This window comes from Mustela nigripes, chromosome 3 (assembly GCF_022355385.1).
Source record: "Mustela nigripes isolate SB6536 chromosome 3, MUSNIG.SB6536, whole genome shotgun sequence".
Classification (NCBI taxonomy): Eukaryota; Metazoa; Chordata; class Mammalia; order Carnivora; family Mustelidae; genus Mustela; species Mustela nigripes.
Genome location: NC_081559.1, coordinates 50177221 through 50204937, shown reverse-complemented (window position 1 = coordinate 50204937; position 27717 = coordinate 50177221). Strand labels below are relative to the sequence as shown.

The following is a 27717-nucleotide window of genomic DNA, read 5'->3' as shown; positions in this document are numbered from 1 at the left end:
GCTCTGAGTAATTGGGTATGCAAGACAACCTTTTCTGTAAATGTTGGTATCTTATGAAGCTGGTGCTAAATGAGAGTATAAACAAAGTGCCAGGATGGCAAGGATGGAGTATACAAATAGAACCACACTTTCAGATGCTTTTCTGACTGCTCCCTTTCCTTCTCTATCTCCCCAACTTTTGTTTACCAAGACCACTGCTACTGGTATTGTATGTCGGGGGTAACAGAGGGGTGTCAGTCAGCTACCTGGTAGCCAACTAATCCCACTAGAAGAGGTAATGTTTCAGTTTTATCCTTATTAGTAGATATTATGGTCTTTTTGCTTTTTTTTATCCACGATACTTCTGGCAGGACCACCATTTATGGACTTACTAAATAATTTATACATTATCATGGATTCCCACCAACATTGTTCTGGCCAAGAAATTAATTACACAGAAGAGGTAAGATAATGTTCTTGAAGACTTAGTTATGAAGGCAACTGAGAGACAGCAGTTAAAGTTCGGGTCTTTCCGAATGCAGTACATACTTATATCCAACAATTGATTTTTAATGCTATTTCTCCTATTCCTATATAAGCTCCAAGAACTAAAAAGCCTCTCATTATTACACCTAATTAAGCTCTCTTAAGTTTTTGCTTTTTTGTTCCTCTGACTCTAGACTCTGTTTTTAAAGATTTTAATATTTAAGAGTTCAAAAGAAATTAGTTGAAAATAACTGGAAGTTTAAACTGCTGCATGGTAATTTTGGATTCTTTATGACACTAGGTAATCTGGCAAGAAAAGAGGGTTGCCATGTTAGTTGGGGTGTTTTAACCCTATAATATAGTTGCTGTCACATATAAGAGCAGGAAAGAATATAGTGGGAAAACTGAAGATTCTCTGAGGTATGTTCTTATATTACGTATTTGGTGGTCAAAGAAACAAGACTTAGTCCTGTCTAAAATAAACTCGGTCACTCTATTACAGAAGAAACCTAATTGTTCAAGGTAGTAGCCAAAACAAAAATAAAAGAACAGATGCAGAAATCAAGTGCAATGACCTGGTGCTTAATTAAAACAATAACTCCCACCTGTATTTTCTTGTTGTCATATGTAACATGTATTTTAACAGATTTCCCATCTCTTCCTGTTGTAAGTATTAAAATGACTGCTCGGGGGGCGCCTGGGTGGCTCAGTCAGTTGAGTGTCTGACTCATGATTTCACCTCAGGTCATGATCTCAGTGTCATGAGATCAAGCCCCTTGTCAGCCTCTGTGCTGGGCGTGGAGCCTGCTTAAGATTCTTTCTAGTCCTCTCCTTCTGCCCCTCCCCACTCCTGGTCCTCTCTAACACACACACACATACACACGCTGTTCAGTGTAATTTGAAGAACATCAATGAGAATGTAGTAAAACTAGAAAAATGAACATGGCCTGAAGGCCTTGGACTCGGATGTAGTAAATGAGAGCTGCATTGTTGGCATGAATACATTTGGAAATTCAAGTATAAAAGGAATAATATGTGTGTGGAAACTGAACAGCGAAGAGTGTAGTATAGTGAACATTTGTTTTTGTCACTATCTGGTCACCCATCCCCAAAGAATTCCAGATGCTACCCCCAATTACAGAAGACAAAAGAGTAGGCACATAACCCAATCTTGGCCAACTGTGCACTCTCTCCAAGGACTCTAAACCCTTAGCTGATCTTGCAAGTAACAAGAACAAATGACAGGAATGATTCATTCGATCATCCTGACCAGGCTGTTCCTACTATCAAACAGTTCCTTTGCTTCCACCTTGAGTACTTTTCTCCTCTAGTACTTTCCTGGTTTCTGCCCACCAGTTCTGAGAGTGACTGGCTATCTTTTCATTAAATTTCCTTTCTCTTAAGTTAGCCAGTTGGTTCCTGTTGTCTGTAGTATAGGGCCTTGTTCCAATCAAGAACAGAGCAGAAACGGAAACACAGACAAATAGAAAATCTCTTTTAAAATGTTTTACTAGAAATCTACCTTTTCTAAGAACCTACTTTCGACATTGAATATTTTTATGGACTGCAGGTTTGTCCCCTCCCAGAATTCATTTGTTTAAACTCTAAGCCCCAATAAGATAGTAGCATTAGGGGGTAGTGCTTTGGGAGATAATTAGGTCATGAAGTTGAAGGCACCATGATGAAATTAGTATCATTATAAGAGGAAGACAGCTGGTCCTCTCTCTACCAAGTAAGGATAAAATGAGAAGACAGTTCTCTGTAAACCAGGAAGAGGTCTTCACTGAAATCCAATCTTTCTGGCATCCCTGTTATAATCACTGTGGCCCAGAGAGATGAGAAGCTAGGATTGACCCAACTCGGGTTATATACCTATCCTTATTCATTCACTCTGCTATGGAAATAGGATGGTTTAAATTTGGACCCTATGATGAACTGCAGAGAACAACTTCCCAAGAAAGAGAAGTGCTAGCCGGGAAGAAATCGTGTTCCAGAAGAAAGGTCTTACAGATATACATCAATATGTATTTATATTATATGTATATATAATATCTTATAGATACCTACATATAGAGGGTGTACTGTAATATTTTTCTTAGGTCATAGGACACAAAAAGTCTGGAAGGAGCTATCCAAATTGGTTGAGGGGGAGGGAAGGTTTAGAAGGGTGGAGAGAAGAAAAACTAATTTTGTTACCTATATGTTCAATTGCAGTGGAAGAGCTGGGAGAGAGCAAAGAGAAAGGGAGTAAAAATAAATTCATTTCAACCACTTTGGAAGGAATATTCTAAGCAACAGGATTTGTATATGTACATAAGTGTACACACATACACACATACACACACCCACGCACACCCCCATCCCCCCATACTAATCTAACCACCTCAGATAATTTAAATTGGAGCAGCATTTGTGATTTCCAATGGAAGGTTTCTGAGTAGCAAAAAAGTGTTAAGGCTTAGAAATATCATTAAATCATTTACTCAGTAACAACACTTAGCATATAACAGGAACACACTGCACATACTCATTTCCCATGTAGCCTGAATAAGTTGTTTTGATACACAATGCTTTCCTAATATAAATTTTTCTATGGCCAGGCAAGACAGCATTTTAAATAGCCCATCTTTCTAAAACTGAAGCAAATTTCTAAACAGATATTTAGAAAAGAAGTAGGAACAACTAATGTTAACTACTATAAAAACAAAAAGAAAAGCAATTGTAGGACATTTAAATATGAAAATCATGAAACATATATAAAAAGATTATACATATATACATTATCAAAATACCTTTTATATTTTGTCAACTAAATCTTTGCGATTAAAAACAAAGTAGTTCAAGCATTTCCAAATATAAAGATTTTAGATTTATATTTATTAAAAACAAAATAATATCAGTTCTGTTGGAATAATCATATACACACCAAGAAAAATATTTGCAACTGTGGAAACAGAAATAGTGAACAACTTCAACTTTCTCAATATCTTAGTGGTTTAATTAATTTACTTTTTATCAGATTTTTTTTTTGCTAAAACAGGTTTACTTAATTTTAAACTCAGATCAATGTGTTTGTTTTTTGTGGGTTTTTTTTTGTTTTTTTTTTTTTTGTTTTTTAAAAACAACAAAAAAAAATATTTACTTAAAATGGTAGGTATTAGGCTTCCCTCAGCTAAAAAATAACATATACATTTGTTTAGATGTAGCAATTTTAAAAACATACAAATTCAATATGTAGTAAGAAAATATATTAAAAAAACACATAAGGAATTATACCCCATTAAAAAATATAAATGCACCTTCTGTTGATTATCACTATTGAAAACTATTCTGATTTCAAAGTAGCTTCTATAAAATGTCAAAGTAGTAGGCATTGTTTGCTTTTCTAATATCATGAATAAATAAGTATTTCTATCTCATTTAAACAGTCCACTAGTATTTCTTAGCAAAAATGTAGTATTATACATAGCATTATCCCATATTCAAGTTTTCATGTTTGAATTCCACTAAAATGTTTTCTATAATTTATAAGGACAATGCACACAAAAGTAAAAAGACGAGGTAAACACCTTAATTTTTAAGTAATTACTTGAAAATTAATACTCAGATATTCTCAATGCCTAAGTTCTAGAATGGTGCTTACAAAGGTCCTCCATTTAAAAAACAAAACAAAACGGTCCTCCATAATGGTGCATGATATGACATATCTGAACCACAGACAGCAGGTTTCTTGGTCTTCTAAGTAGACAAATGATGAAATGATGTTCTTCCCTGTTATTATAAAGCAACCATGACTAAGTTTTACCAAAAATATTGCTTCAGTGTAGATTTACATGAGGCACCATGCTACAGTAAGAGCAGCAACAACGCCATTCAAAATTGCCATGCTATAGCCCATGTGGAAAGAATGTCCAGTCAGTTTCCTAGGGGTAAAAAAAAATGAAAAAAAAAAAAATGTAATTTGGTATAACAGAAACACCATCAGTTTTTATTGAAAATGCTTATAATGTAAAAAATGTTTCCCTAATATTTTACACATTAATACACATGTTAAAAAAGAATACTGGACATTTGCAGGATTAGTAAGATTCTCTTAAGTTCTCTGTCAAAATCTATCCTGGTTATCAAATATAATTTTTCAGTTTCATTAGACCAAAATATTCAGTTTAATCCCTTATACTTTTTTACTATGCTTCATAGTCACTAAGTGTATCATAACCTAATTCTATGATATAAATTTTATTATACTACAAGCTATATTATACTACAATATTCTTTCATTAATTAGCACTGTTTCCCTGTTCTCTTGTTCTCACTTAGAACTAAAAATATGTATTATTTCAGGTATTTGTCCTGTCTATACCATTTTTAGATCACATGAAGAAACTACTCTTTCTGTAAGCACTAAAAACAGCACTTGTCCATATATAAGTCATAAATCAGATTATGTCTTTTATAGATATTTCAGTTCTCAATAGGTTACTTAATTAAAGTGGCTTTCAATGAGTTCCTAGGTATTAGCAAAGACACATCTCTTGTTTTATGATTACTATGAGTGCCAACTAGCTTATGTCCACAGATTTCCCCTGACATTTGATTCCTCTTACAGCAATTTTACTTATTTTACTACATTTTAAGTTTTCTCCCACTAACTATTGCAATAATACTCTTCGTTTATCCTCATAAAGATGAGATGTGCTAAAAAAAAAAAAAATAGAAGCTAACATCTACATGGTGCCAGAGGAATAACAGAATCTTTTCCTTGCTGGAACTGGAACAATCCAAATTGAGGATATACAGGGAGTTGCACTGCAGGAATAAGAGTCCAAAGTCATCAGTAGTAAGAGCTGAGGGTCACCATGCTTATGCCCTATCATCTCTACTAAGGACAGCTCACAGACAGGGAGGTATTTGGATTTCAGTTAACCTTTGAAGGACTGTATCCCTACAAGATCTGTGCCAAGGAATGAAGATACACTCCTGGAAGAATACCATCTCTGCATTCACCTGAGACTATAGAAGGCCCTGAGAGCCTGATAGCCACTATTATTATTATTCATATTCTCCACTCAACCTCAGTCACGTAGGGGTTAATTTAAGATGTCTCATGTGTTACCATTAAGGGTTAATCTACTTCACCATGTTACCTACTATATGGTAAAATAAAATAGATACACTAGAAGACTTATCTCTTAAAAAAACTCCCTCAAATATATATTGATTAGTGAACAGAAAGCTAATTATAAAATTGAACTGTCAGCCTGTCATTCGTTACTTAAAAACCACTAATGACCCAAGAACATTTAAATTCATACTAACAAAATGAAGTTAATCATGGAACAGAATTTCAGGAGTTAATTGTTCTCTTTTACTAGTTTTCCACCCTGGACTCCCATAAAAATAGAAAAGCCTCTGAAGTTATAGTTTACTAAACTATAATATAGGTATGCATAACTGAATTTTATGGAGATGCACATGCTCAAATGTTAAGTGACCCTTACATAACAGGCAAAGCAAGGAATTTTAATGGCAATGAAGAAATGCTCTAGACAAGTGATTTTTAGTCTTTCTACCATCTCAAATGTACCATATTTCCACTAGGAACACTGTATCATTTGTCACACATGTACTATTAGGCAAGGGACTTGAAATCTTTGAGGCATCACTTGCTTTAAAACTCCTTTTCAAAATACTCATCATTATTTTCCCCTCTAGGGAAGAAAGACAACCCCTGCTGGCAGGTTTTTTCTCCTATGACTTATTTGTGATCTTTGAAGTACTGAAAAGAACTGAAGGTATCCTAGTTCCCCTTTGTTAACACCCTTCACTTATCTCTTATAAAGGGCATGTTTTGAATTAAAAAACTAGGACCAAGTATAGTATCTTACTCAATCTCTATATATGCATGCTACTTTCTAAATTAAAAGTATACACAGTAAATCACAAATGCCTAACATGCATATAGATCAATGAATTTTTTCATGGTACACCCTCATGTACCAACCATCCAGATCAAAACCAAAACATTTCCAGTACCATAGAAAGCTCCTTTGTTCCTCGTCCCCATCCACCTTCCCTCCCCCAAATTCTGAGATAACCACTATAACCATTTGTTATCATGATGCTTGGTTTCACCTGCCCCCATCTACATGCCCTCATATAATACATTTTCTTCTGTGTCTAGATTCTTTCACTCAATACTATGTCTCTAAGAATCACCCATGTTGTTATATGTAACATTAGCATGTTCTTTTGTATTAAATAATAAAATTCATCTATTCTACTACTGAGCATTTGGGTTGTTTCTAATATGAGGTTCCTATACATAGAGATACTAGGAATATGATGCTACATATCTTTGTTGGGTAGGAGACACCTGTACTCATTTCTCTTGGGTAAATCCTAGGAGGGGAATTGCTGGGTTATAAGACAGAAGTAAATTTGGCTTTAGTAGAAATGTCAAACATCATCCCAAAGTAGTTGACTACTGTACACTTCTATTGGTAATCTACTGGTAGTGACGGTTGTTTCACTCTGTCACCAACATTTAGTATTATCAGTCTTTTCAATTTTAGTGACTCTGCATTTTATGCTGTTGTGGTTTAAATTTTTTTTTTCTGATGACGAACATACTTATTGCACATTTACAAATTCCCTTTTTTGAAACTCCTGTTTATCTTTTGCTCATTTTTCTACTGGTTTACAGAGCTCATTACATATTCTATATACAAATTCTTTGTCAATAGTATGTGTCACAAAAATCTTCTTCAGTTTATGACTTGCCTTTTCACTCTCTAATAAGATCCTTTGATGAACAAGTTATTAAATATAGTCCAATTTACTTCTTTTTAATGTTTAGTACTTTTCTGTAGCCTTTTCGATGAATCTTTCACTACTCCAAGGTTATAAAGATATACTATTTTTTAGAAAAACCTTATTGTTATTCCTTTGACTTTTTGGTCTATAATTCATCAAAAATTTTTGTATATTGCATAAGGTAGTGGCCAATGCCCATGTTATTCCTTATGGATATCCAATTGTTTCAGCACAAATTATTGAAAAGACCATCTTTCCTCTACATAAAATTGTTGTGGTGCCTTGTCCTAAGTCATATAACCATGTATGTCTGATCCGTTTTTAAACTTCCTATTCTATTCTTTTTGTTTATTCTTCATAAAAAGGGATATTTATTTATCCCTGATAAAATCAACAACTTTCCTATACAGTAGCATTAGCCAATTAAAAATATCCTATGCTACATAACTGAAATTAACATTAATACTGTATGTTAACTAAATGAAACTGAAATAAAAACAGAAAAACCCAAAAAGAAATTTTATGCTAAAAGTAAAAGATCCTTAGAATGAAAACTATAAAATCTTAGAAACACAAATAACAATGTACAAGACTCACATGAAGATAATCATAGAACTTTACTGAAGAAGATCTAAATAAATAAAAAGACATCCCGTGTTCTTCAGAATTAAAAACAATATTGTAAAAATGGCAATACTCCCTAAATTGATCTATAAGTTCAGTACAATTCCTCAATTTTCCTTTCCAGCTGCCTCTTTCTGAAGATATGGACAAGTTGATTCCAAAATTCATATGGAAATAAGAGACACTAAATGTCAAAATAATACTGAAAAAGAATAAAGCTGGAGAACTCATACTTCCCAATTTCAAAACTTAACATAAAGTAATCAAATGGTATGGTACTGGCATAAGGATAAACATATAGACAAATGGAACAGTCCAAAATATAACTCATAGAGTCCATTAAGTCAATTAAGTTTCAAAAAAGGTACCTAAGACAACTTAGTAGGTAAAGTCTTTTCAACAAATTGGTGCTGGGACAACTGGATGTAAAAGAGTAAGTTTGATCCTCTAACTCATATACAAAAATTAACCCAAAATGGATCAGACCTACATGAAATAACTAACACTACAAAACTCTTAAAAGGAAGAATAGCTTGAAATTTTCACAACCTTGAATTAAGCAATGATTTCTTGGATAAGCAAGTAAAGAAAAAATAAATTGGATTTCATCATACGAAAAACTTTTGTGCTTCAAAGGACAGCATCAAGTAAGTTAAAAGACAAACCAGAGAATGGAAGAAAATATTTGCAAATCATATATATAACTGTGACCTACCATCTGAGATATAAATTCTTATGACTCAAAAAAAAAAAAAAAAAGACAAAAACCTCAATTTTAAAAGTGGCATAGAATTTGAACAGACAGTTCTGCAAAGAAGATATACATTGGCCAACAAGCACATGAAAGGATGCTAGACATTAGTCACTCTAAAAATGCAAATCAAAGCTGCTGAGATAACACTTCACACCCACTAAGATGGTTACAACACAAGAAAGAAAAGAATGGGTTATTGGTGAAGATACGGAGAAATCAGAAATCTCACACACTGCTGGTACAATATAGAATGGTTCAGCTCCTGTAAGAGAGTTTGACAGTTCCTCAAAAAGTAAAGAGAGTTACCATATGATCCATCACTTCCATTCCAGGTACATACTCAACAGCTAAAAACATGTTTTTACACAAAAACTTGTACCTGGAAATAAATGGGAAATACCGTTCAATAAAAATTGTATTGGAAAAAATATGGTGACAAAGATAGCATTATAACAGAACAACTTCCATATCCTAAAAGATTAAGTTATAAAAAAGATACCATTTGGTTTTGGTTTTAAAGAATTTCTTTCCAATAATAAATAATCCTGCAATGAAATTCTTATTTGGTTCCTGTTAGTATTTAAGCACTTAAACTCTGTAGTTAGACAAAGATGTATTTGAGTGCCAGCTTTGCCACTTACCAGGTGTATGAAGATAGAAACTGTCTGACCTGAGACTCAATTCCCCAAAATGGAAATAAAAATAGAAATAAAACAGAATTAAAAAATAAAAGTAAAAATAAAAATCTTTCCTTACACAGCTGAGAATCAGGTGTCTGGCACATAGTAAATAATCAACAAATATTAGCCACTATATATAGAAAAGAAAGCTGGCCACAGATGAGATTTTTAAAAATTCTTCTGACATTCTCTTTCACTCTCCCTTTAAGCAAAATACCTACAACTAGACCTATCTCAAAACCAAAACAAAAAAACAAAAAATAAGATTATACAAACAGACCCAGGAGGTAGATAGAAGAAAATAACTCAAGATTTATGAGTTTGTGTATGTATATGTGCATTTCTGCTTGGTATTACCCTCTTGCTACAAATTCACAATCATTGACCTTTGTAATTTTCTAAAGAACCTAAGACTTCTAATATTTATATCCAGATTTTATAGTCCAGAAACATACTTTCTAGCAATATATTTATATTGATATTTAATAGTAACATAAAGTAAGTAAGTTATAAAAGAATTAGATTTTAGTTACATTTTATAGGAATGGAATATATATATATAAAACTTAAGATTTAAAGGACTTAAATGATTCTGGATATTAAAAGGAACCATAAATTAAGGTACTGAATTAAGACACTGCCAAAAGTTTCAAATAAATTGCCTTTGTTTATTTAAGACAGAGACGAACAGGTTCAAGCAGGTCTCCTCTCGTTTCATGGTGTTTCTTGTTTTCACTGTAGCACTCACTGGTTGACTCTGAAAGGACTCTCTATACTACATACCAGACTACACTCTATTGAAATCTTCATTCTTATGTCATCTTAATTCCAATATTTCCTCTCCCTCTTCTATGTTCCTGCTTTTAAGACATGCTTTTACGACAGAATTCTCTCCAATTTGAAATAGTCATTTCACTGCTAACCAATTTTGCTCTAAGCAGAAAGCTCTCTGTACTTACCAGAATAAGAAGTTATATTAAGGGCCTACAATAAGAACCAACTGGCTATTTGTTTCTGTGTCTGACTGGCTCAGTTGGAGACAGGATGAGCTAGTTGGTACTAATTTATTCCCCCTTCAGACATCTGAGTTGTCTTTTGTTTTTCATTCTATCCCAGGCCAAGAAATCCCCAATTCCCAAAGAATTTTAAGCTGCGTGAGCTTTGGTTAAAATAACTATCAGTTTTTCATCTGGAATCAGAAGTTCTTAACCAAATCCAAAATCTGAAAGAAAATACTAAATACCACTATATTTCAATCACCTACAAAGTATTTCCTTTTATGTTTCTTTCAGAAACACAAAATAATCCAACTTCTTTAGTATTCATTTCTCTAAAAATTACTTATTAGAAATTGTGGAGAGAATGAAGTTGTGTGTATTCCAACTAACTTTACCAGTGCTATTTAGGACATAAGGGTTAGAATTTTAAAAAGGAAGCTTCCCTCCCTTAGGAAATGCTGTCTGTCATTAAGGAAAAAAACAACATATTCACCCCTTACTTTATACTCTGAAGTTCTTTATTTTACATATTCACCCCTTACTTTATACTCTGAAGTTCTTTATTTTACAATTTTCTCAGTTCTCTATTCTTTTACTTCACCAAAATTTACATAATGAGTTATATAAATCAGGCATTATATATGGGAGATAGAGAAATGAGCAAGAATAAGTACTGTCCTCAATACTGCCCTCTAAGACAAGAGTCTAATGACACAATGTGCTGAGTGTTAAAAGTTTTGTAGACAGCATTACTGCAACATAAGGGAGCCATCTGGCTTGAAGAAGGGGAGATTTTAAAGAAGAGTTAATGCCTGATCTAAAACTGAGTATGAAGAAATTAGAATTCTAAAGAAATGACAACATGTGTAGAAGCAAAAGACAATGGAGAGTGCAGGAAGTGGCTAATGATTTAGTATGGTTAAAAGAATCTGGAAAGCAAACTCTTTCAACTGAATTTAATCATGTCTCTAGTACTTACAAAATGACATTAACCCACCTGAAAATCTAATTCTTCATCTTTAAAATGAGAATAACAATTCCTCTCTTTAGTGTTTTCATGAACACTAAACTAAGATAACATTAACAATGTTTGTTTCAGTGCCTAGCATTTACTGAGGACACACACAATAAATGCCAGCCTTTATTTTGTCTCCTTGACTGGCTGGAGTTACTAAGAGAGAGGGAAGAACTGAAGGCAATCCTGGGTTTCTCACCTGAGTTACTGGCTGGATAAAATATCACTCACCATAATAGGGAAGCCAAGAGAAGAAACAGAATGGTGGGTAGTGAGAAATAATGAAGTCAATTTTAGATAAACTAAACTGAACTATGCCTACAGGACACTGGAGTAAAAATTCCCAGCAAGCAAAAGTAAATACAAATAAAAACCAAAAGGCAAGTTCCTCAGGAAAAGAGCCTCAAGGCAGCCCGGATAGACTTGGAAGTCTGCAGCCAACTAGGAAAAGCTGAAAAAAGTGATTCCATAAGAGAAGTAGTGATCAGGAAGGCTGAAAGAAAACAAAGGAGTGGTGTCACAGAAATTAAGAAAGAAAAGAATTCTGCAGGAGGAATCGTAAGCCATCTGAAATAATGGATTAAAAAATGAAAGGGGCACCTGAGTGGATTGGTCAGTTGGGGGTCTGATTCTTGTTTCCAACTCAGGTCATGATCTCAGGATTGTGAGACAGAGCCCTGCATTGGGCTCTGCATTAGGCCCTGGGCTGGGCATAGAGTCTGGTTGGGATTCTCTCTCCCCCTCTTCCTTTGCACCCCCACCCCACCCAATGTGTGTGTGTGTGCACACAGGTGTACTGGCGCACACACACACTTTCTCAAAAAAAAAAAGAAACAAAGAAAGAGAACATTTAAATTTTATAATTAGGAGGCCTGCAGTCAAATCAAGGAGAAAACAATTTAGTATAGGGTTAACTCCAAGACACCTCTGCTAGCAAATTTAGTCAGTGTGGAGATAGGGCCTACCCCTTCTCTAGTCTTTGAAGATGCTTAGACAGGCAAAGTGGGCATAAGGATTTTTTTTTTTCTCTACCAGAGGAGAAACTTGAATGTTTTAGAAATATTCCAACAAGACTAGATAAAGGAGAAACCTGAAGATATATGAAAAAAGGTAAAGGATCTAGAGCAAAGGAAGTAAAATTACGTTTGGGCAGGTGTGAGGACACTTTATACTCTGAGAGAAGAGAAATAGGCAGAATAATATCTATGTTTGTAAAGTAAGCTTATAATCAGGAGAAGGGGAAGAAGCTGGAAGTTCACTCACAATGACCTTTCTGTGACTGTAAGTGGAACCCACAGAAAAGAGTGTGATGGGATGAGGATCTGGAATAGCCACAGGGGTTTAAAAAAAAAAAAAAAAGGAGATGGATCGATGGATGGTTGGATGGATAGTGCTACCTGAGATTCTAGTTCGGACTATAAGGGTTGTGAACTCTGATTACTCAGATCTTAGTTTGGATGATTCAACTCGGCCTTATTATTCTCTTTACATGAGCACCACTGGCCTTGGCTTGTTTTAGAATGAATTCGAGCCCTTCTGCTATTTTAACATTTCATTAGCTTTGCTCCAGGCTCTCTCTAGTAGGCTGAACTTTTTTGACCTCTACAATTCTGCAACTGTATAGGACAGGTACATCAAACTTTTTTCTTTACACAAGGCTTGGTAAAAGGAAGCCAATTTTTCTCATAGTTCATAACAACTGAACACGCAAAATTTGTATTTACTTTGGCTTTCCTATTGCAAAATTTCAATTAAAATTATTTTCCTTGCCACTAAATTATGTTTCCTATTCCATTTCTTAAGCCTGGAAAACCATTTCCCAAACTTGGCAAGCAAGTCACTTTGGATTCACAATCTAAAAGGGGAAGTGAGTAAAATAAATACAATGGGGGGGAGGGGCGCCTGGGTGGCTCAGTGGGCTAAAGCCTCAGCCTTCAGCTCAGGTCATGATCTCAGGGTCCTGGGATCAAGGCCCGCATCAGGCTCTCTGTTCAGCAGGGAGACTGCTCTCCCCACCCTCGCTCGTCTCTGCCTACTTGTGATCTATCTGTCAAATAAAAAAATAAATATAATCTTTAATAAATAAATAAGCAAATAAATAAATAAATGAAATGGGCTTTAAAGCAGCTGTCTTACTTATTTTGTTATAATTTTAAACATCCTCAAGTTGTAAGCTTTCCTGCTTATTCAAATAGGCAGACTTTGGTTGAACTTTCATTACTACTTTGGATCATTTATTCATTAAAACTCAGATATTCAGTAAAAAGTATTAAGTCTATCAGTAAGGTATGAAGTAGTTATCTGTTTTCGAAAATTGAAATGTGATTTTTAGAAATGTGTGCCATACCCTTATGGCTTATAAAACTAGTCAATTAAAACTATATGAACAGACAAAGAAACCCCACCATATATATATTATATATATTGTAAAATATATATTTGGGGTGTCTCTCTCTCTCTCTCTCTCTCTCTCTATATATATATATATATATATAGCCACCAAATTAAAAATCTTTTGTAAGCACTATCTAATTTCAGAGTAGTCTCCTGAAGCAGGGATTGGCAAACTAGAACACACTTGTCCTGCACCTATTTCTTCTTACTGGAACATGGCCTCACTCATTCCTTTAGGTATTGTCTATGGGTGCTTTGGTGCTAAAAATCAACTTGTTTCAACTTTAAGGGTATGTGAGAGACCATATGATCCACAAAGCTAAAAATACACACCACTTGACCCCTTACAGAAAAAGTTTGCTGACTTCTGTCCTAAAGCCCTCCTATTCAAAGAGTAGTCCATAGACCAGCAATATATAAGCAACGCCTCTGAATTTCTTGCAAACTCAGAATCTCAGACCCTACCCTAGACATAATGAATCAAAATCTTTATTTTCAACTAGATCTTCTAGTGATTCTAAAAGCCTCAAAGTAAATACTGATGCTCATTATTTGGAAATCTGTAAATTAGCAAGGAGATTTCTAACTAGATCATCACTTCAGAAATCTATCTCAATTACTTTCTACATGAAAACTTCAAATTTACACTGTAGCAACATGTTCTAAATAGATTTCATGACTTCTTTAAAATTTTATATGACAGGGAATTAAAGTAAGAAATCAAGTTAAGAGATTACCTGAGGAGGAAAATTTCTCCTATTTCTTTTTTCCATTTATATATTTACATTGCTAGGAGAGCGGCTACACACTGGGTATATAAGTATATTTATGTATGTACATTCAAATTAACCTTTTAGGATAAAATACGGCAAAATATTTTTAGAATGAGACCAAAGAATAAGATTAAAACTATCTTATTAGTTAGCTTACTAGATTTTAAAGTACACTCATATTTGAGTGGAGTGATATATTTCAAATGCATATGCACACACAAACCATACACACATATTCACTTATGTACATAGTCACAAGGTTTTACTAATCAAGAAGATTACAAATACAGAAATAATTATGAACTAGTCTGTTAAGACTAGTTATATTGCCGGGTTATTTAAAATGAGACTTTACAACCCTTTCACCTTCAAAAGTATGTAACTGTGCTGTTTCATAATGAGCTTGTACTGTTTTCTAATGATCTTATATTAATTCTATAATCACAAATTATTTAAAAAAATCAGTAAGGAGAAATTTTAAATCATGGTCATTGTTCTAACAAATAAACTTCTAAATTACTGAAAAATAGAAAATGCTATTAAAATATAAAGTCATTAGAAACATGTCTGTGTATTGACCTTAGGGTTTCATGATAAATCTGAGGTAAAGATTATCTGGATAAATATTTACTTAAAAGATGTAAAAGGTGAAGGAAATAGTATAAAGATAAACACTGTAATGTATCATTATTAAAAATACATAAGAGCTGGGGTGCCTGGGTGGCTCGGTCAGCTGAGAATCTAAATTTTGGTTTTGGCTCAGATCATGATTTCGGGGTCCTGGGATGGAAGCCCTCACTGGGCTCAAGGACTTACATTATAAATAAGTATCATTAAAAGAAAGTACGTACCATCTTAACGGAGCAAGTTGATTTATCAATCTACACATTAGTAAATTATAATAGAATTTAAAATTTTCAACTTTAGTAGGAGTTCCTCATTTTTTAAAAAGACTTTATTCTCCTTAGCATTTATTGTTTGCTAGCTGTACTACCAACTTCTCTGGTTCTACTTTCTCCTGTATAACATATGGATGGTTTGCTGAGGTCTTTAATCCCTTTTGGATCTCAATCCTGCAATAATTATGCCTCCCTATATACACCAGTCTTTTATCTAGAATTTTGCCAACTAGAAATTTTAATTGAGTCACAATCCTATGCTTTGCCAGTGTGATACTATCTAATGTAATGACCTCTGGGCACTGAAAAATCCTAAAGATGAGCAAAGTTCTTGAAATGGAATGATGCATGTATAATTTTAAGTATCTCTTATTGTACAATTCCTTGAAAATCAGTCAAAGGGAAATAAAGGCGTATCTGGTTGGATCAAAGTATGTACATATTAACCCACAGTTTATCTATATATAGCAATCCACTACGTCGCAAATTGAATAACATCAGAAATTTTAACTTTATTCACTAGTGCATTGAAATGCCCCCAAACACCCATCTGTGCTGAGTACTATCATGATTAAACAAAGTCCATATTCCATAGGAAGTTAGGGCAAATAGCACAAAAGATAAAAAGAATAATTGGATTCCCAAGTCTTTAGATTTCACAAGTCAGTTTAAAAAATATTATTTTGAAAAAAGGAAGTAACTGACTCTGTGCTTTGTTGCCAAACTTTTACTTTGCCAAGAACAATGTTTGAAAATCATGACTATCTATGGGTGCCTGGTGGCTCAGTCAGTTAAGTGCCTGCCTTGGCTCAGGTGATGATACTGGAGTCCTGTAATGGAGCACTGAGATGAGCTCCAGCTCAGCTTCTCCCTCCCCCTCTGCACCCCCCAATCATGAACTCTCTCTCCCTCTAATAAATAATTCTTGGAGAAAAAAAAACCCACATTACTATTTAATATCAGCATTATTTCATTAAAGAAAGACGGTCTATATCAAAAGAATACAAAGAATAAAATCTCAAAAGAAGTAACAATTACCCAATAAAAGATACTTGGCAGCAAGAGTAGGCCACGGTTAGCTGTCTAGCTTAAAAAAATCTCAATTAAGAAAAGAAATACTCTGGGACGAAGACTGCTTTATCAGCTGGTACATCTATTGCTTTAATTAGTAAACTTACACTTATTACCTATGAGGATGGATATCATTGTTTTTATCCCATTTTAGAAGTTAAAAAATTAAGGCTTAGAGACAGGGACTTGCTCAAAAGTTCTGCTAGTATAAGGTGCAGCCTGGATTTGGAACCCACTCCTTTCTTTCGTTCTTTCTTTTTCTTTTCTTTTTTTTTTTTTTTTTAAGATTTTATTTATTTATTTTGAGAGAGAGAGAGACCAGGAAGTGGGGTTGGGGCGGGGGTAAGAGTGGCAGGCAGAGGGAGAAGCAGACTGCTGCTGAGCAGGGAACTTGACATGGGTCTCCATGAGATCATGACCTGAGCCAAAGGCAGACACTTAACTGACTGAGCCACCCACGCACCCCGGAAGCCATGTCTTATAAGCCCTTTCATATACCAGGCTGCCTCCTGTGATTTACAAAGATTGCTGACACATGAAAAGTTCTAAGAACAAAACCGCAAGTACTATCCCTCAAGTATTTCTTATCAAGACTATTCTATGCATATGCACACCTGTGCCTTTTCAGTAACACATACATAAAACATTGTAAATTAGCATAGGCAAAAGCCATAGCAAACAGGTACAAAGCAAATACTCACTTGCTACACTACTTTATGAAAACAAGGAAACCAAGCTAATTAGTATGATTTCTACAGGATTTTCTTACATCTATTTAAGTCTCCTTCAGAACAGTAATGGAATATATAAGACATGCATATATTTTAACCCTTCACTTCAAGAACCCACAGTGCAATATCATCAATATATTCATTAATAGTGACCACGTTGCCTAATGAAACTTCATGATACACAAATATCAAGGCCAAGTTCTTAATCCATCTCCTTCATCAGTAGTTTTTCCCTCCTACTGCAATTAGCCATCTGACATCTGTTTCATTAGTCCAAGGCAATAAAGAATCTGATTCAACAAAGAGGCAGCTCTCCAAATCTCTATGAAAAAGTTGTAGAGTCAATTTATTGTGCTCAATGTTCGATCTACCGAGCTTCGAAAAGGACTTCTAATTTAATACTAAGTCATCCTTCACCTCTAAAACTCATATTACTGCCAAAGAAACCATGACCCCATTTTTCTTTTTCTTTTTTTTCTTAAAGATTTTATTTATTGATTTGAAAGAGAGAGTGAGCCAGAGACAGGACAAGCCTGGGGAAAAGCAGAGAGAGAGGGAGAAGCAGAGTCCCGGTTGAGCAGGGAGACCGACAGGAAGCTTGATCCCAGGACCCTGGAATGATGACCTAAGCCGAAGGCAGGTGCTTAACTGACTAAGCCACCCCGACACCCCCATGACCCCATTTCTATTTTGATTTTACTACTGTATTTGTCTGTATCGTCTTAACCCCTAAGAATTCAAGCCCCTAAAGTCAAGAAGGACAAGTTAAACTCTTTAATAACAGAAAAATAAACCTAACGTTGAATTAAAAAAAAAAAAGATATTCCAATACAGCAATGCCAATCCTAAAACTGGAATTTTTTACGATTAAATATTTTACTCATTGTATGCTTCCCTTCTATAATAACATATACTCATATACAAATGTAACAAAAACATAAATATTTCAGCAACTGCTTACATCCAGGACACTTTACACATAAAATAACAGAGGCACGTGGGTGGTTCAGTCCACTAAGCATTTGACTCTTGATCACAGGATTTTGAGTTTAAGCCCTGCACTAGGCTCCATGCTGGGCATGGAACTTACTAAAACAAACAAACAAGCAAACAAAACACATGCTAGAGTATCAGATCATATGTGTTAAATTTTAGTCTGTAAAATGATTACCAAAAACTGTTTACCAAAAAGCAATTCACACAAAAACCAATTGTTCCCTTTTCTTACTCATTTCTATTTCACTTTGCAGATTCCAAATAAGCAATATACTTAAAAAAAAAAAAGCTTTACAAAAATAAATTAAATTTAAATTAAATTAAAAGCATGTGTTTTTTGCAACTGAGTATCTTCATATTTACCAAATATCACTTGTGACTGAAAAAAGATATAGAAAGGCATACAACTGAGAATGTTCCTGACAAAAAGACCAACAGTTTCAGGAAAACAGTGGATAGCTCCCAGTTTGTTAATTAATCATGAAATACTTGGGGCGCCTGGGTGGCTCAGTGGGTTAAGCTGCTGCCTTCGGCTCAGGTCATGATCTCAGGGTCCTGGGATCGAGTCCCGCATCGGGCTCTCTGCTCAGCAGGGAGCCTGCTTCCCTCTCTTTCTCTCTGCCTGCCTCTCCATCTAACTTGTGCTTTCTCTCTGTCAAATAAATAAATAAAATCTTTGAAAAAAAAAATCATGAAATACTGTAGACTGCCAGTCAAATTCCACAGATAATATTTAAAGCAAGTTTAGTGAAAAAACACTCTTCTTCGTTAGCACATTTCTAGAAATCATAGCATAATACCAATAATTATAAAGATTCCCCATTTTTTGACCACGAACTGTGCCTCAAAAAAGGTCATGATTACAACCAGTAATTTATTCTATCCTCAAAGACTCATTTTCACTTGTAATACTCATGATGATAAACTTCTTAGAACAAAAGACGAGAGGATTTATGAAGAACTAAGATGTTTTCCAAAATCTACAACACTGTGAATGCATGACATGCTATCTGTACAGTGTTTCTCGAGAAGGAGAAAAATTACTTAAGATCAGTTTCTCAGCAAGAAATTCAATAATCCAGACTTTGGATTCAGGTAGCCAATTAACTAGATATCTTACTTTTTTATATTACCTTCGACCAGCATAAGGTTAAAATTTGAAATTGCCAGTAATACTCGATTTCTATAATACAGCCCATCCTTAATAATTTTAACACAAACACTGTTTTTTTTTCTCCTTGAAAATAAGTCTTTGTCGATATTTCTAGCACAAAATAATAACTCTATCCCTAAAAAATTAACTTCTTGGCTTGAAGGTTATAGTCATACACTGTTAAATTTTAATTTTGATCTAAATGCACATTTTTTCATTCCAACAATAAGACTTTTGTTAACCAACACTATTGACTGCAATGAAGGAACACCCTTAACTTAAGAATATTGGTTGGCCCTTGACCCCTGACTGACTCTACATAAAATCACCGCAAAGCAGACAAATTTAATGACCACTTTCACTGTTCTTCATATCACCATTATTAAATATTTTGATTCTTAATTAAAAAAACAAGTTTTCAACACTTATTGTTTGCTAAACCCATCACTTACATTATCATTTTCCACTAAATTTATTTCTAGACTGCAAAGTAACATTTCTACCCTAGGTGGGACCTATTATAATTAATTGAATGATTTTTATTTTTAGTATGCGGAGTAACTATAAACCTGCAGCTACATTATTGCTCCACTAGATGGGGCACAGGTAATGGGAAATTCACTGTTAGGAAAAATGCAGCTTCAAGGCACCCTTAGCCATACCTAGCTTCCTACCCAATCAGGAAGATTTAAATAACGAGATATCTTTGGATGGGTAGGTCACATTCCTAGATGCATTAACTCTTGGAAACTATAATGCAGATAAACACAATATGAAATACTGATTAGCCACACAGTTACATTTGCCTGCTCAGAAATCCCTAAGAAAACTGAATGAATGAATGGGGAAAACTAATGTGAAGTGAACTGGAGATGCTGATTAAGCAGCCTGGAAGAGAAAAATAATGAATTACAAAGTAGTGAGAAGAAAGGAAAGCCTATATAGACACTTTAATCTGAAGTTACTGCCTCTGTCTCATTATTTAACATGGTAACATATTTTAAGAAATTTTAAGAAAATGATTTAAAAGTATATTTGACTCAAATACACAAAGAAAATGCTTCCTAATAGAGAAATCTGTGTGTGTAACAATACAGTATACCTTTTAACCCAGTTTACTAAGTCAGTGTAATAATTTTTCTTAATATGCCTTTTGAAGTCCATTAAATACCTGTCTGAAAACATACCTTGCAAAGTTCTTTGTTATTTCCTAAAGTGAAAATTTCTAAATTTTGTTATGGACTATGCTTGTACCCCCTTCCACACTTTCTCTTATTTATGTGTTAAAACCTTACCCCCCCCCCAATGTGACAGTATTAGGAGGTAGGGTCTTTGGGGGTAATTAGGATGAGATGAGATCATGAGAGTGAAACCTGCTCTCAGTCTTGTGAGGATACAATGTGGAGGCCATCTGCAACCCAGAAGATAGTTCTCATCAGAACCCAACTAAGTTGCCACCCTGATCTTAGACTTTCAGTCTCCACAACCGTGAGAGGAACAAACTTCTGTTGTTTATAAGCCACCAGTGTATGGTACTTTGTTGTAGTGGCCTCAGCTAATAAAATACCTAACAAACATAAAAGAATAAATATGAAAAAATACTTTAATGAATATAAGAAAAAGATTTTATTTCTAACCTCAACTCTATCATTGAATTATTCATTCAAATTGCTGATTTCATTAGACCTTTCACATAATATTCACTAAATATCAATACATGTTGTTTTTTTCTTCCCTTCAGGACTTTATATTTTTAGGGATAAACAACTGAGAGGCCCATGTATACTGTGGCTCTCATTTTTTTTCTCCACTTTTACCAATTAGCTTATTGGGGGGGGGGGAGCCCAAATGTTTAAAATCTGCAAAGGAGAGCAAAAGACTGCTTCTTAAAAAAACCAGTTAGACACGATTATTTTACTCTCATCATGTCTGATACTCATGGTACTAGAAATTTAAAAAATAAGGAAAAAAGTCCCTTCATTTTATGATTCTTAACTATCCTGCTTTTCTTTAATCCCTGCTTAATAAATTATCTTTGAATCTAGCTATCATTTATATTAAATTTCCCTTTAAGAATAAACTGACATATGATGATGTCTTTAAAGTATATTTAAAACACTGAAAATTCAAAAGAAATACTGAAAAAAAATTCAAAAGAAATAATGTTAAATAATATAAACATATGATATTATACACATATTATAAAACATGTTAAATAAAAAATGGTTTATTAAACAGTATATCTACTATGATTCTAAGTTTAATTTTTAAAATATGAAAAGAATGGAAAGATATACATTAAAATGTTGGCAGCCACTTTCTGTTTATAAGTTTTCCCATTATTTTTTTTGTTTTTTTCTTTGAATTTTCAACAAAGAATTTGTACTACTTTCATTTAATCAGGAAAAATATTTATATTAACATCATTGTTTAAGTTATAAAATAGCCTGTTACAAAGATATTTTTATAAATGCATATTACAAATTATTTGAAATGTATCAATATGATTTCTAAGAAAATGAAGTCTGATAATTTCAACTTTCTCAAAAGGTACAGAAGTCCTTTCCTTGTACAAGCTCTCACTCTACTGGTGACATAGAGAATATACTTATTCTGACATTTCGGAGTACAGTTATTGCATTATTTTCTACAAGCACTAGAGGGCAGGATTTTCACTATAAAACTTAGTTTCATCAATTAACTATATTATATCTACTTTTGTCGTCTGGTTTCTGTTAATATGCCATCATCTATCACTATATTTGCTATATGTCTTTTTTGGACTGTGTCTGTATCAACATATGGTAATTTTAAATGACAGTTTCACTCATGGCCTTGGGTATTTAATAGTTGATTTATAATATATAAAATGAAATTACCCAATTTACAAATTGAAAGAAATTCAAATATATACATGTGAACATAATGTACATATTTTAAAACTGTGGCTCTAGGGCTGTATTAAGAAATATGCAATCTGAGTCGCTAATCCGACACTACCTCATATTAAAATTTAATGAGTAAGAGCAGCTGGCTGGCTTAGTCAGTGGAGCATGAGACTCTTGATCTCAGGGTTGTGAGTTCTACACCCCTATATCTGGTGTATAGATTACTTAAAAAAGTAAAATCTTAAAAAAAAAAAAATTGAATGACTAATAACACACTGAAAACAGATGTCTATCAATACTGGTTGTAGTTTAATATAAAATGCAAAGATAGGGCACCTGGATGGCTCAGTCGTTTAAGCATCTACTTTTGGCTCGGTTCATGATCTTGGGGGGCTTGGGAATGGAACACCACACTGGTCTCCCTGCTTCTCCCTCTCTCTTTGCCCTCTCCCGCTTGTACTAGCCCTTTCTCTTAAACTCTCTCTCAAACAAATAAAACCTTTTTAAAAATGCAAAGACAATCTTTTAAAAGGATTTACTCATTTATTTTGAGAGACAGAGCATGTGTGTACACGCACAAGTGAGCAGGAGGAAGGGCAGATGGAGAGGGAAAGATTCTGCAGCAGACTGCCTGCTCAGCACATAGCCCCACACTGGGCTCTGGGGCTGGACCCTATGATCCTGAGATCATGACCTGAACCAAAAATCAAGAGTCAGATGCTCAACCAACTGAGACCCCTCAGGTACCTTGAAATGCAAAGATGATTTTTAAGAAATTAGTTAAATATCCACAGAATTCCAGTTTCTAAATAGAATACTGAAATGCTTTTCTCTAACTCCAAAAGCTTCTAATATCTTTAAGACTTATGAATTCTGGTGGGGGTAGAGAGAATCTACAAGGGAAAATGATATTCCAGGAAGAGAAAATAGCAAGAGTAAAGTCATGGCATCTCAGAAGTACAGTTTATTCAAAGGATGCCAGGGTAATATGATTATGTGGATACAGAACAGGGTGCACTGGAGAAATAGCTAAAGATAAAGCTGGAAAAGTTGGGTAGAATCACTTGGGGAAGGACTGTTCTGCTGGACTTGGAAGGTGACATCAGTTTGAAGGCAGTGAGAAAACCACTGAAGGCTTTTAAACAAGGAAGAGTGTGACTAAGATCTGCTTTTACAGAGCTAACAGTATACAGGATGATTTTGAAAAGTGAAAGTCTGGAGTAGGGGAGATGACGGATTGAAGGTCACTGGCCAAGGCCTTAAAAAGGGCAAAAACACTGAGGGGAAAAAGACAAAGTATTCCAATAACAATCCAAAAGGCAAAGGATATCCATTTGGCAAAGGATAAATGCAGTGAAAAAGGGTTTCAAGCCTTGATAAGTGAATGGAGACTGATGTCTTAAAGACAGGCTGGAGTCTTAATAATTTTAAGTGCAGGGTGTGTTCTGATATCCAGGCTGCAAGATCTATTAAATAGCTAGGAATCAGGAGAGAAGTGAGCTATAAAGAAATAAAAGGAAAAAGTATGTAAGATTATGATTTTTGGTCACCTATGAAAGGAGCCTAATTATATTATCAACATTAGATGCACATTCCTTGTTACCAAGTAATTAACGTCATCGAGCAGCAGGAATATAAATTTGAATTGAACAGAATATTGCATAGCAAAATAAACTTGGCAACTGAATGGTACTCATGTCAACTATGGGATGGTATTGAGCTGTTGGGTATAACTTAATCAATTTAGATTATTAATTACTCATCAATGACTTCTAACACATATACACAATTTATTGCCAAGGGTATGATTTATGTTTCATATATAGTATAGAGATTTGTTAAGATGTTTAAAATACACGCACATATTACAACTGAAGTGAATCCAGAAGTGTTAAAGATCTATCTATAAGATAGAAAAATATAAGTTTACTAATAATAAGAGCTGGTAATATAATGACTATTAATAAGTATTGTTAGAAGTAAACTTCCTATTTATAGAGTCCCTCAAATAGATTTTATTTGATCTCTATAAGCTGTCCATGAAGTAAGCTGAAGCTGGTAGTAATAACAGCAACAATAACAACAATACTCTGGTAATATACATATCTTAAACTAAAATTTATTTCCTACTCTTCACCTTTTCCCTAACCCCTCAGTTTATAGAACTCTCTTATTTGGAAATTTACAGTATTTAAAACCTGAGCTTTCCTGACCTAAATAAACTAGATTAGAACACTGCCTACTCAATTTTCTGAAAGTCTTTGAAATACAGAAAATACAGACCAAAGAAATTTATTGTTGTTCCACAATGAAATGCATCTAATTTGATCTAGAGATATAAACTGGGTGTCATAAATGCTTGCTAATTATTAAACAAAACTGAAATCTAAGGAAAAGTCTAATCCAACTATTAAACTGATATTAATCTGACCATTTATACAAGCATTTAGTAAAACTTTCACATTGCTGATATAAATTTAGCCTTCATAAACTGTTTAAATGAAATTCCATCCCAAAAGGATAAATAGTAATCAAAGTTCCTTATTTTTCTAAATCATTTCTTGAATTTCATTTTTTAAACAACCATTGCATTCTCTAGGTAAGGAGTTTAAAATATTCTCCAGTTATCTAAAGGCTGAGCCGAACTGAAAACCTTAAGTCATTTATATTTTACAGAGGCAGGGACCTCAATATGTTATCTTACATAAAGCAGCCTCTGGCTCCTATCTGTTTTAGCATTTCAACAGAATTGGAATGGGTTAAAAAGAAGAAACAGGAATACTTACTTGAACTTGGCTGGTGAAAGAGGAGTAGGAGGAAACATTCCTGGTTCAAAAGAATCAAAATAAGTCACGGTCCAAGAAAAGCTACAGCAGGAGAATCCAGCAGATAGAGATATTATAAGTAGAGTCCAGAATCCTTAATGGGAAGAGAGGAGAAAAACTTAATTATTAACACCAAAGCAATTTAAAGTAAACCAGAATCTTCATGTTCAAAAGATTATGTGTATTTTTGAACTTCTGAACTGCTTGTAGGTAACACGTAAGAGATTTGAGCTTAGTACAAGCAAACTCATGCAAAAGCATAAAATACTAAATTAGAAGTCATATCATTTAGGGGCACCTGGATGGCACAGTGGGTGAAGGCATCTGCCTTCAGCTCAGGTCATGATCCCAGGATCCTGAGATTGAGCCCCGCCATTGGGTCCCCCGGTCAGCAGGCAGGGAGTCTGCCTCTCTTCTCCCTCTCCCTTCTCCCCCAGCTCATGCTCTCACTCTTTTCAAATAAATAAAATCTTTTAATAAAGAAAAAAAATAAGTCATATAGGAAAAATGGTTAAAATACTTCACTGTTAAAATGTTTCGACATTTTTCACTTACTTTGTGAATCATAGCTTGCTATCTTTTATTACCTAGTATTACGTGATTCCTTTCTTTCCATATCATGCACTTTTGACATAAGAATTAATTTTATGGTATCTACTCTTTATAGCTTTCCTATAAACATTATAAACCTCATCAGATTCTTCAATTTTCCTTAGTATATGAACAAAGGTTAACTCCCAATTTAAAATGGGTTGGGACCCTAGGTTCTAGTTTCAAAATGGAAGACTGCAAGATTTTCTCAAAGAACTCTAAAGTCAAAAGGATGGTATTATATTGGACGCATGGAAGGGGTAAAAGACAGAGAAATGGAATAAGGGAAATGAACAAAGTGAGAATAGAGGGAATAAATTAGACAGTTTTTATTTTTAAGATTTAGTTATTTGAGAGAGAGAGAGAGAGAGACAGTGAGAGAGGGAACACAAGCAGGGGAGTGGGAGAGGGAGAAGCAGCCTTCCCACAAAGCAGGGAGCCCCATGCAAGGCTCATGACCTGAGCTGAAGGCAAACACTTTATAACTGAGCCAACCAGTTGCCCCAATTTGACAGTTTTTAGATACATATTCAAACTGCCTCTTTAAGAGAGTTTACTATGCCAAGACCACTGATGACTGTGTCAGAGGCCTCAGTAGTACCAGGAGGGAGGAAAGGTTGAAAAGACTACAGTTGAGAATGACATGAATTACCAAATTTCCTGGCTGCACAAAATGTGCAACCAAGATGTCTTTTAGCAAGTAGTTAAGAAATATATGCATCAGTCTGTTTATAAACCATACAAAGCCCAGTAACAGACTGATAAAACAGCTAAGAGACAAACTCACGGCAATGAAGTATTAAGAAATACTGTGGCAAATCTATTTTTTGAACGATTAACCCTAATTTTTTCTCACTAGTTCCCTTTCCTTTACTCCCTTTCTCAGAGATAACAAACTGTGCACTCATGGCCCCAGAAGGATGTGAGAAAGAGAAACAGCCACAATGTCTCTTCGGTTTTTATGTTACAAAATGATTAAGCAACCTAGGATAGATAATAAGCAAGAGGGTAGATCAACACAAAATATCTTGAATACACAGCAAAGATAATGAGTTGATTGGGATACAAATAAAATGTTTGTGTAGAACAGGGAGAAAGAAAGAGAGGGCTTAATGCACAGGTGAGAAAGATTTCTCCTTGTTTGAAGAAAGTGATATGTCTGCTCTTGTGTATATGCATGGAGAAGGCGGGTAGTACTGCTGGGTCTTCCTGGCAGAGCCATGGAGAGGCCACACAACAGTCCAGAGGGATTATAATATCTTGGCAGATGGGCCCAGAGCCAAGTCTACAGATGTCCCTCCCCAAAGTGGGGCACAGAAAGAGCAGATGGTGATGTGGCTTAAAAATGCAATATCTGAAAGGCCATCCTTACCAGAAAGCAAGATGTTTCAGCAGTAACTCATTTGAGCAAATGTTTTGGCATAGTGTCACACTTCAGAACCTTAACCCAATCAGGGACTAGGTAGATAGAATCTCAGCAGAGACTGAGGTACAACCTTCCTGCCAACACAGTGAGATACAGGACCAAAATAAAAATTATAAGTGCACTTAATGTACAGCTACAACTTAATGATGGTTATTCTGCCAAATAGCTATTACTTGTTATTATTTAGATGAATACTGCTAAAGGCAAGAAAATAACTGACAAGTTTACACTGTTTAATATTATATAATACAAGTCTGCAGAACAAAGATAGTAATTATGAAAAATCAACTATCCGTGGACTGTTGGGGAATGATGTAAACTTCTAAACATCTAAAAAAAAAGTGAGAAAGACACAAAATAACAGATTAAAAATTTACAAAGTATGAGGCTTTCTAAAGTCCATCAGGCTTTTTCATTCAGGTTCTTTAACAGAACACCTGTCAAAATTCATACAAGAATATCCTTGAGTTTTCAAAACTGAGCACTATTCCCCAATCTAACTGTTTGCCTCATTTCGGGTTTTCCTATTTTATATTCACTTTGAACTAATCAACAGTTACACCACTGATAAAAGCAGATTCACAATGAAAGGTCTACAAAAGTACACAGTAATATCAT

The 27717-nt window shown here is 34.4% G+C and overlaps 1 protein-coding gene across 5 annotated transcripts in view; it reads right to left on the bottom strand.

The window, feature by feature from the left end:
• Positions 1 to 2930: 2930 nt before the first annotated feature.
• The window catches only part of ARL6IP6 (ADP ribosylation factor like GTPase 6 interacting protein 6), a 33333-nt gene continuing 8546 nt past the window's right edge, over positions 2931 to 27717 (bottom strand). For 2 of the 5 annotated variants that reach the window (XM_059393978.1, XM_059393980.1), the window contains exons 3-5: positions 25044 to 25176; positions 8966 to 9038; positions 2931 to 4388 (exon numbers count right to left, since the gene is read on the bottom strand). In XM_059393978.1, coding sequence (XP_059249961.1) covers positions 4353 to 4388; positions 8966 to 9038; positions 25044 to 25176 — 242 coding nt within the window. In that variant the 3' untranslated portion in view covers positions 2931 to 4352. Of the gene's footprint in view, positions 4389 to 8965; positions 9039 to 23726; positions 23758 to 25043; positions 25177 to 27717 lie in introns of those variants that run through there. The other 3 variants (XM_059393979.1, XM_059393981.1, XM_059393982.1) reach the window with 2 other exon arrangements.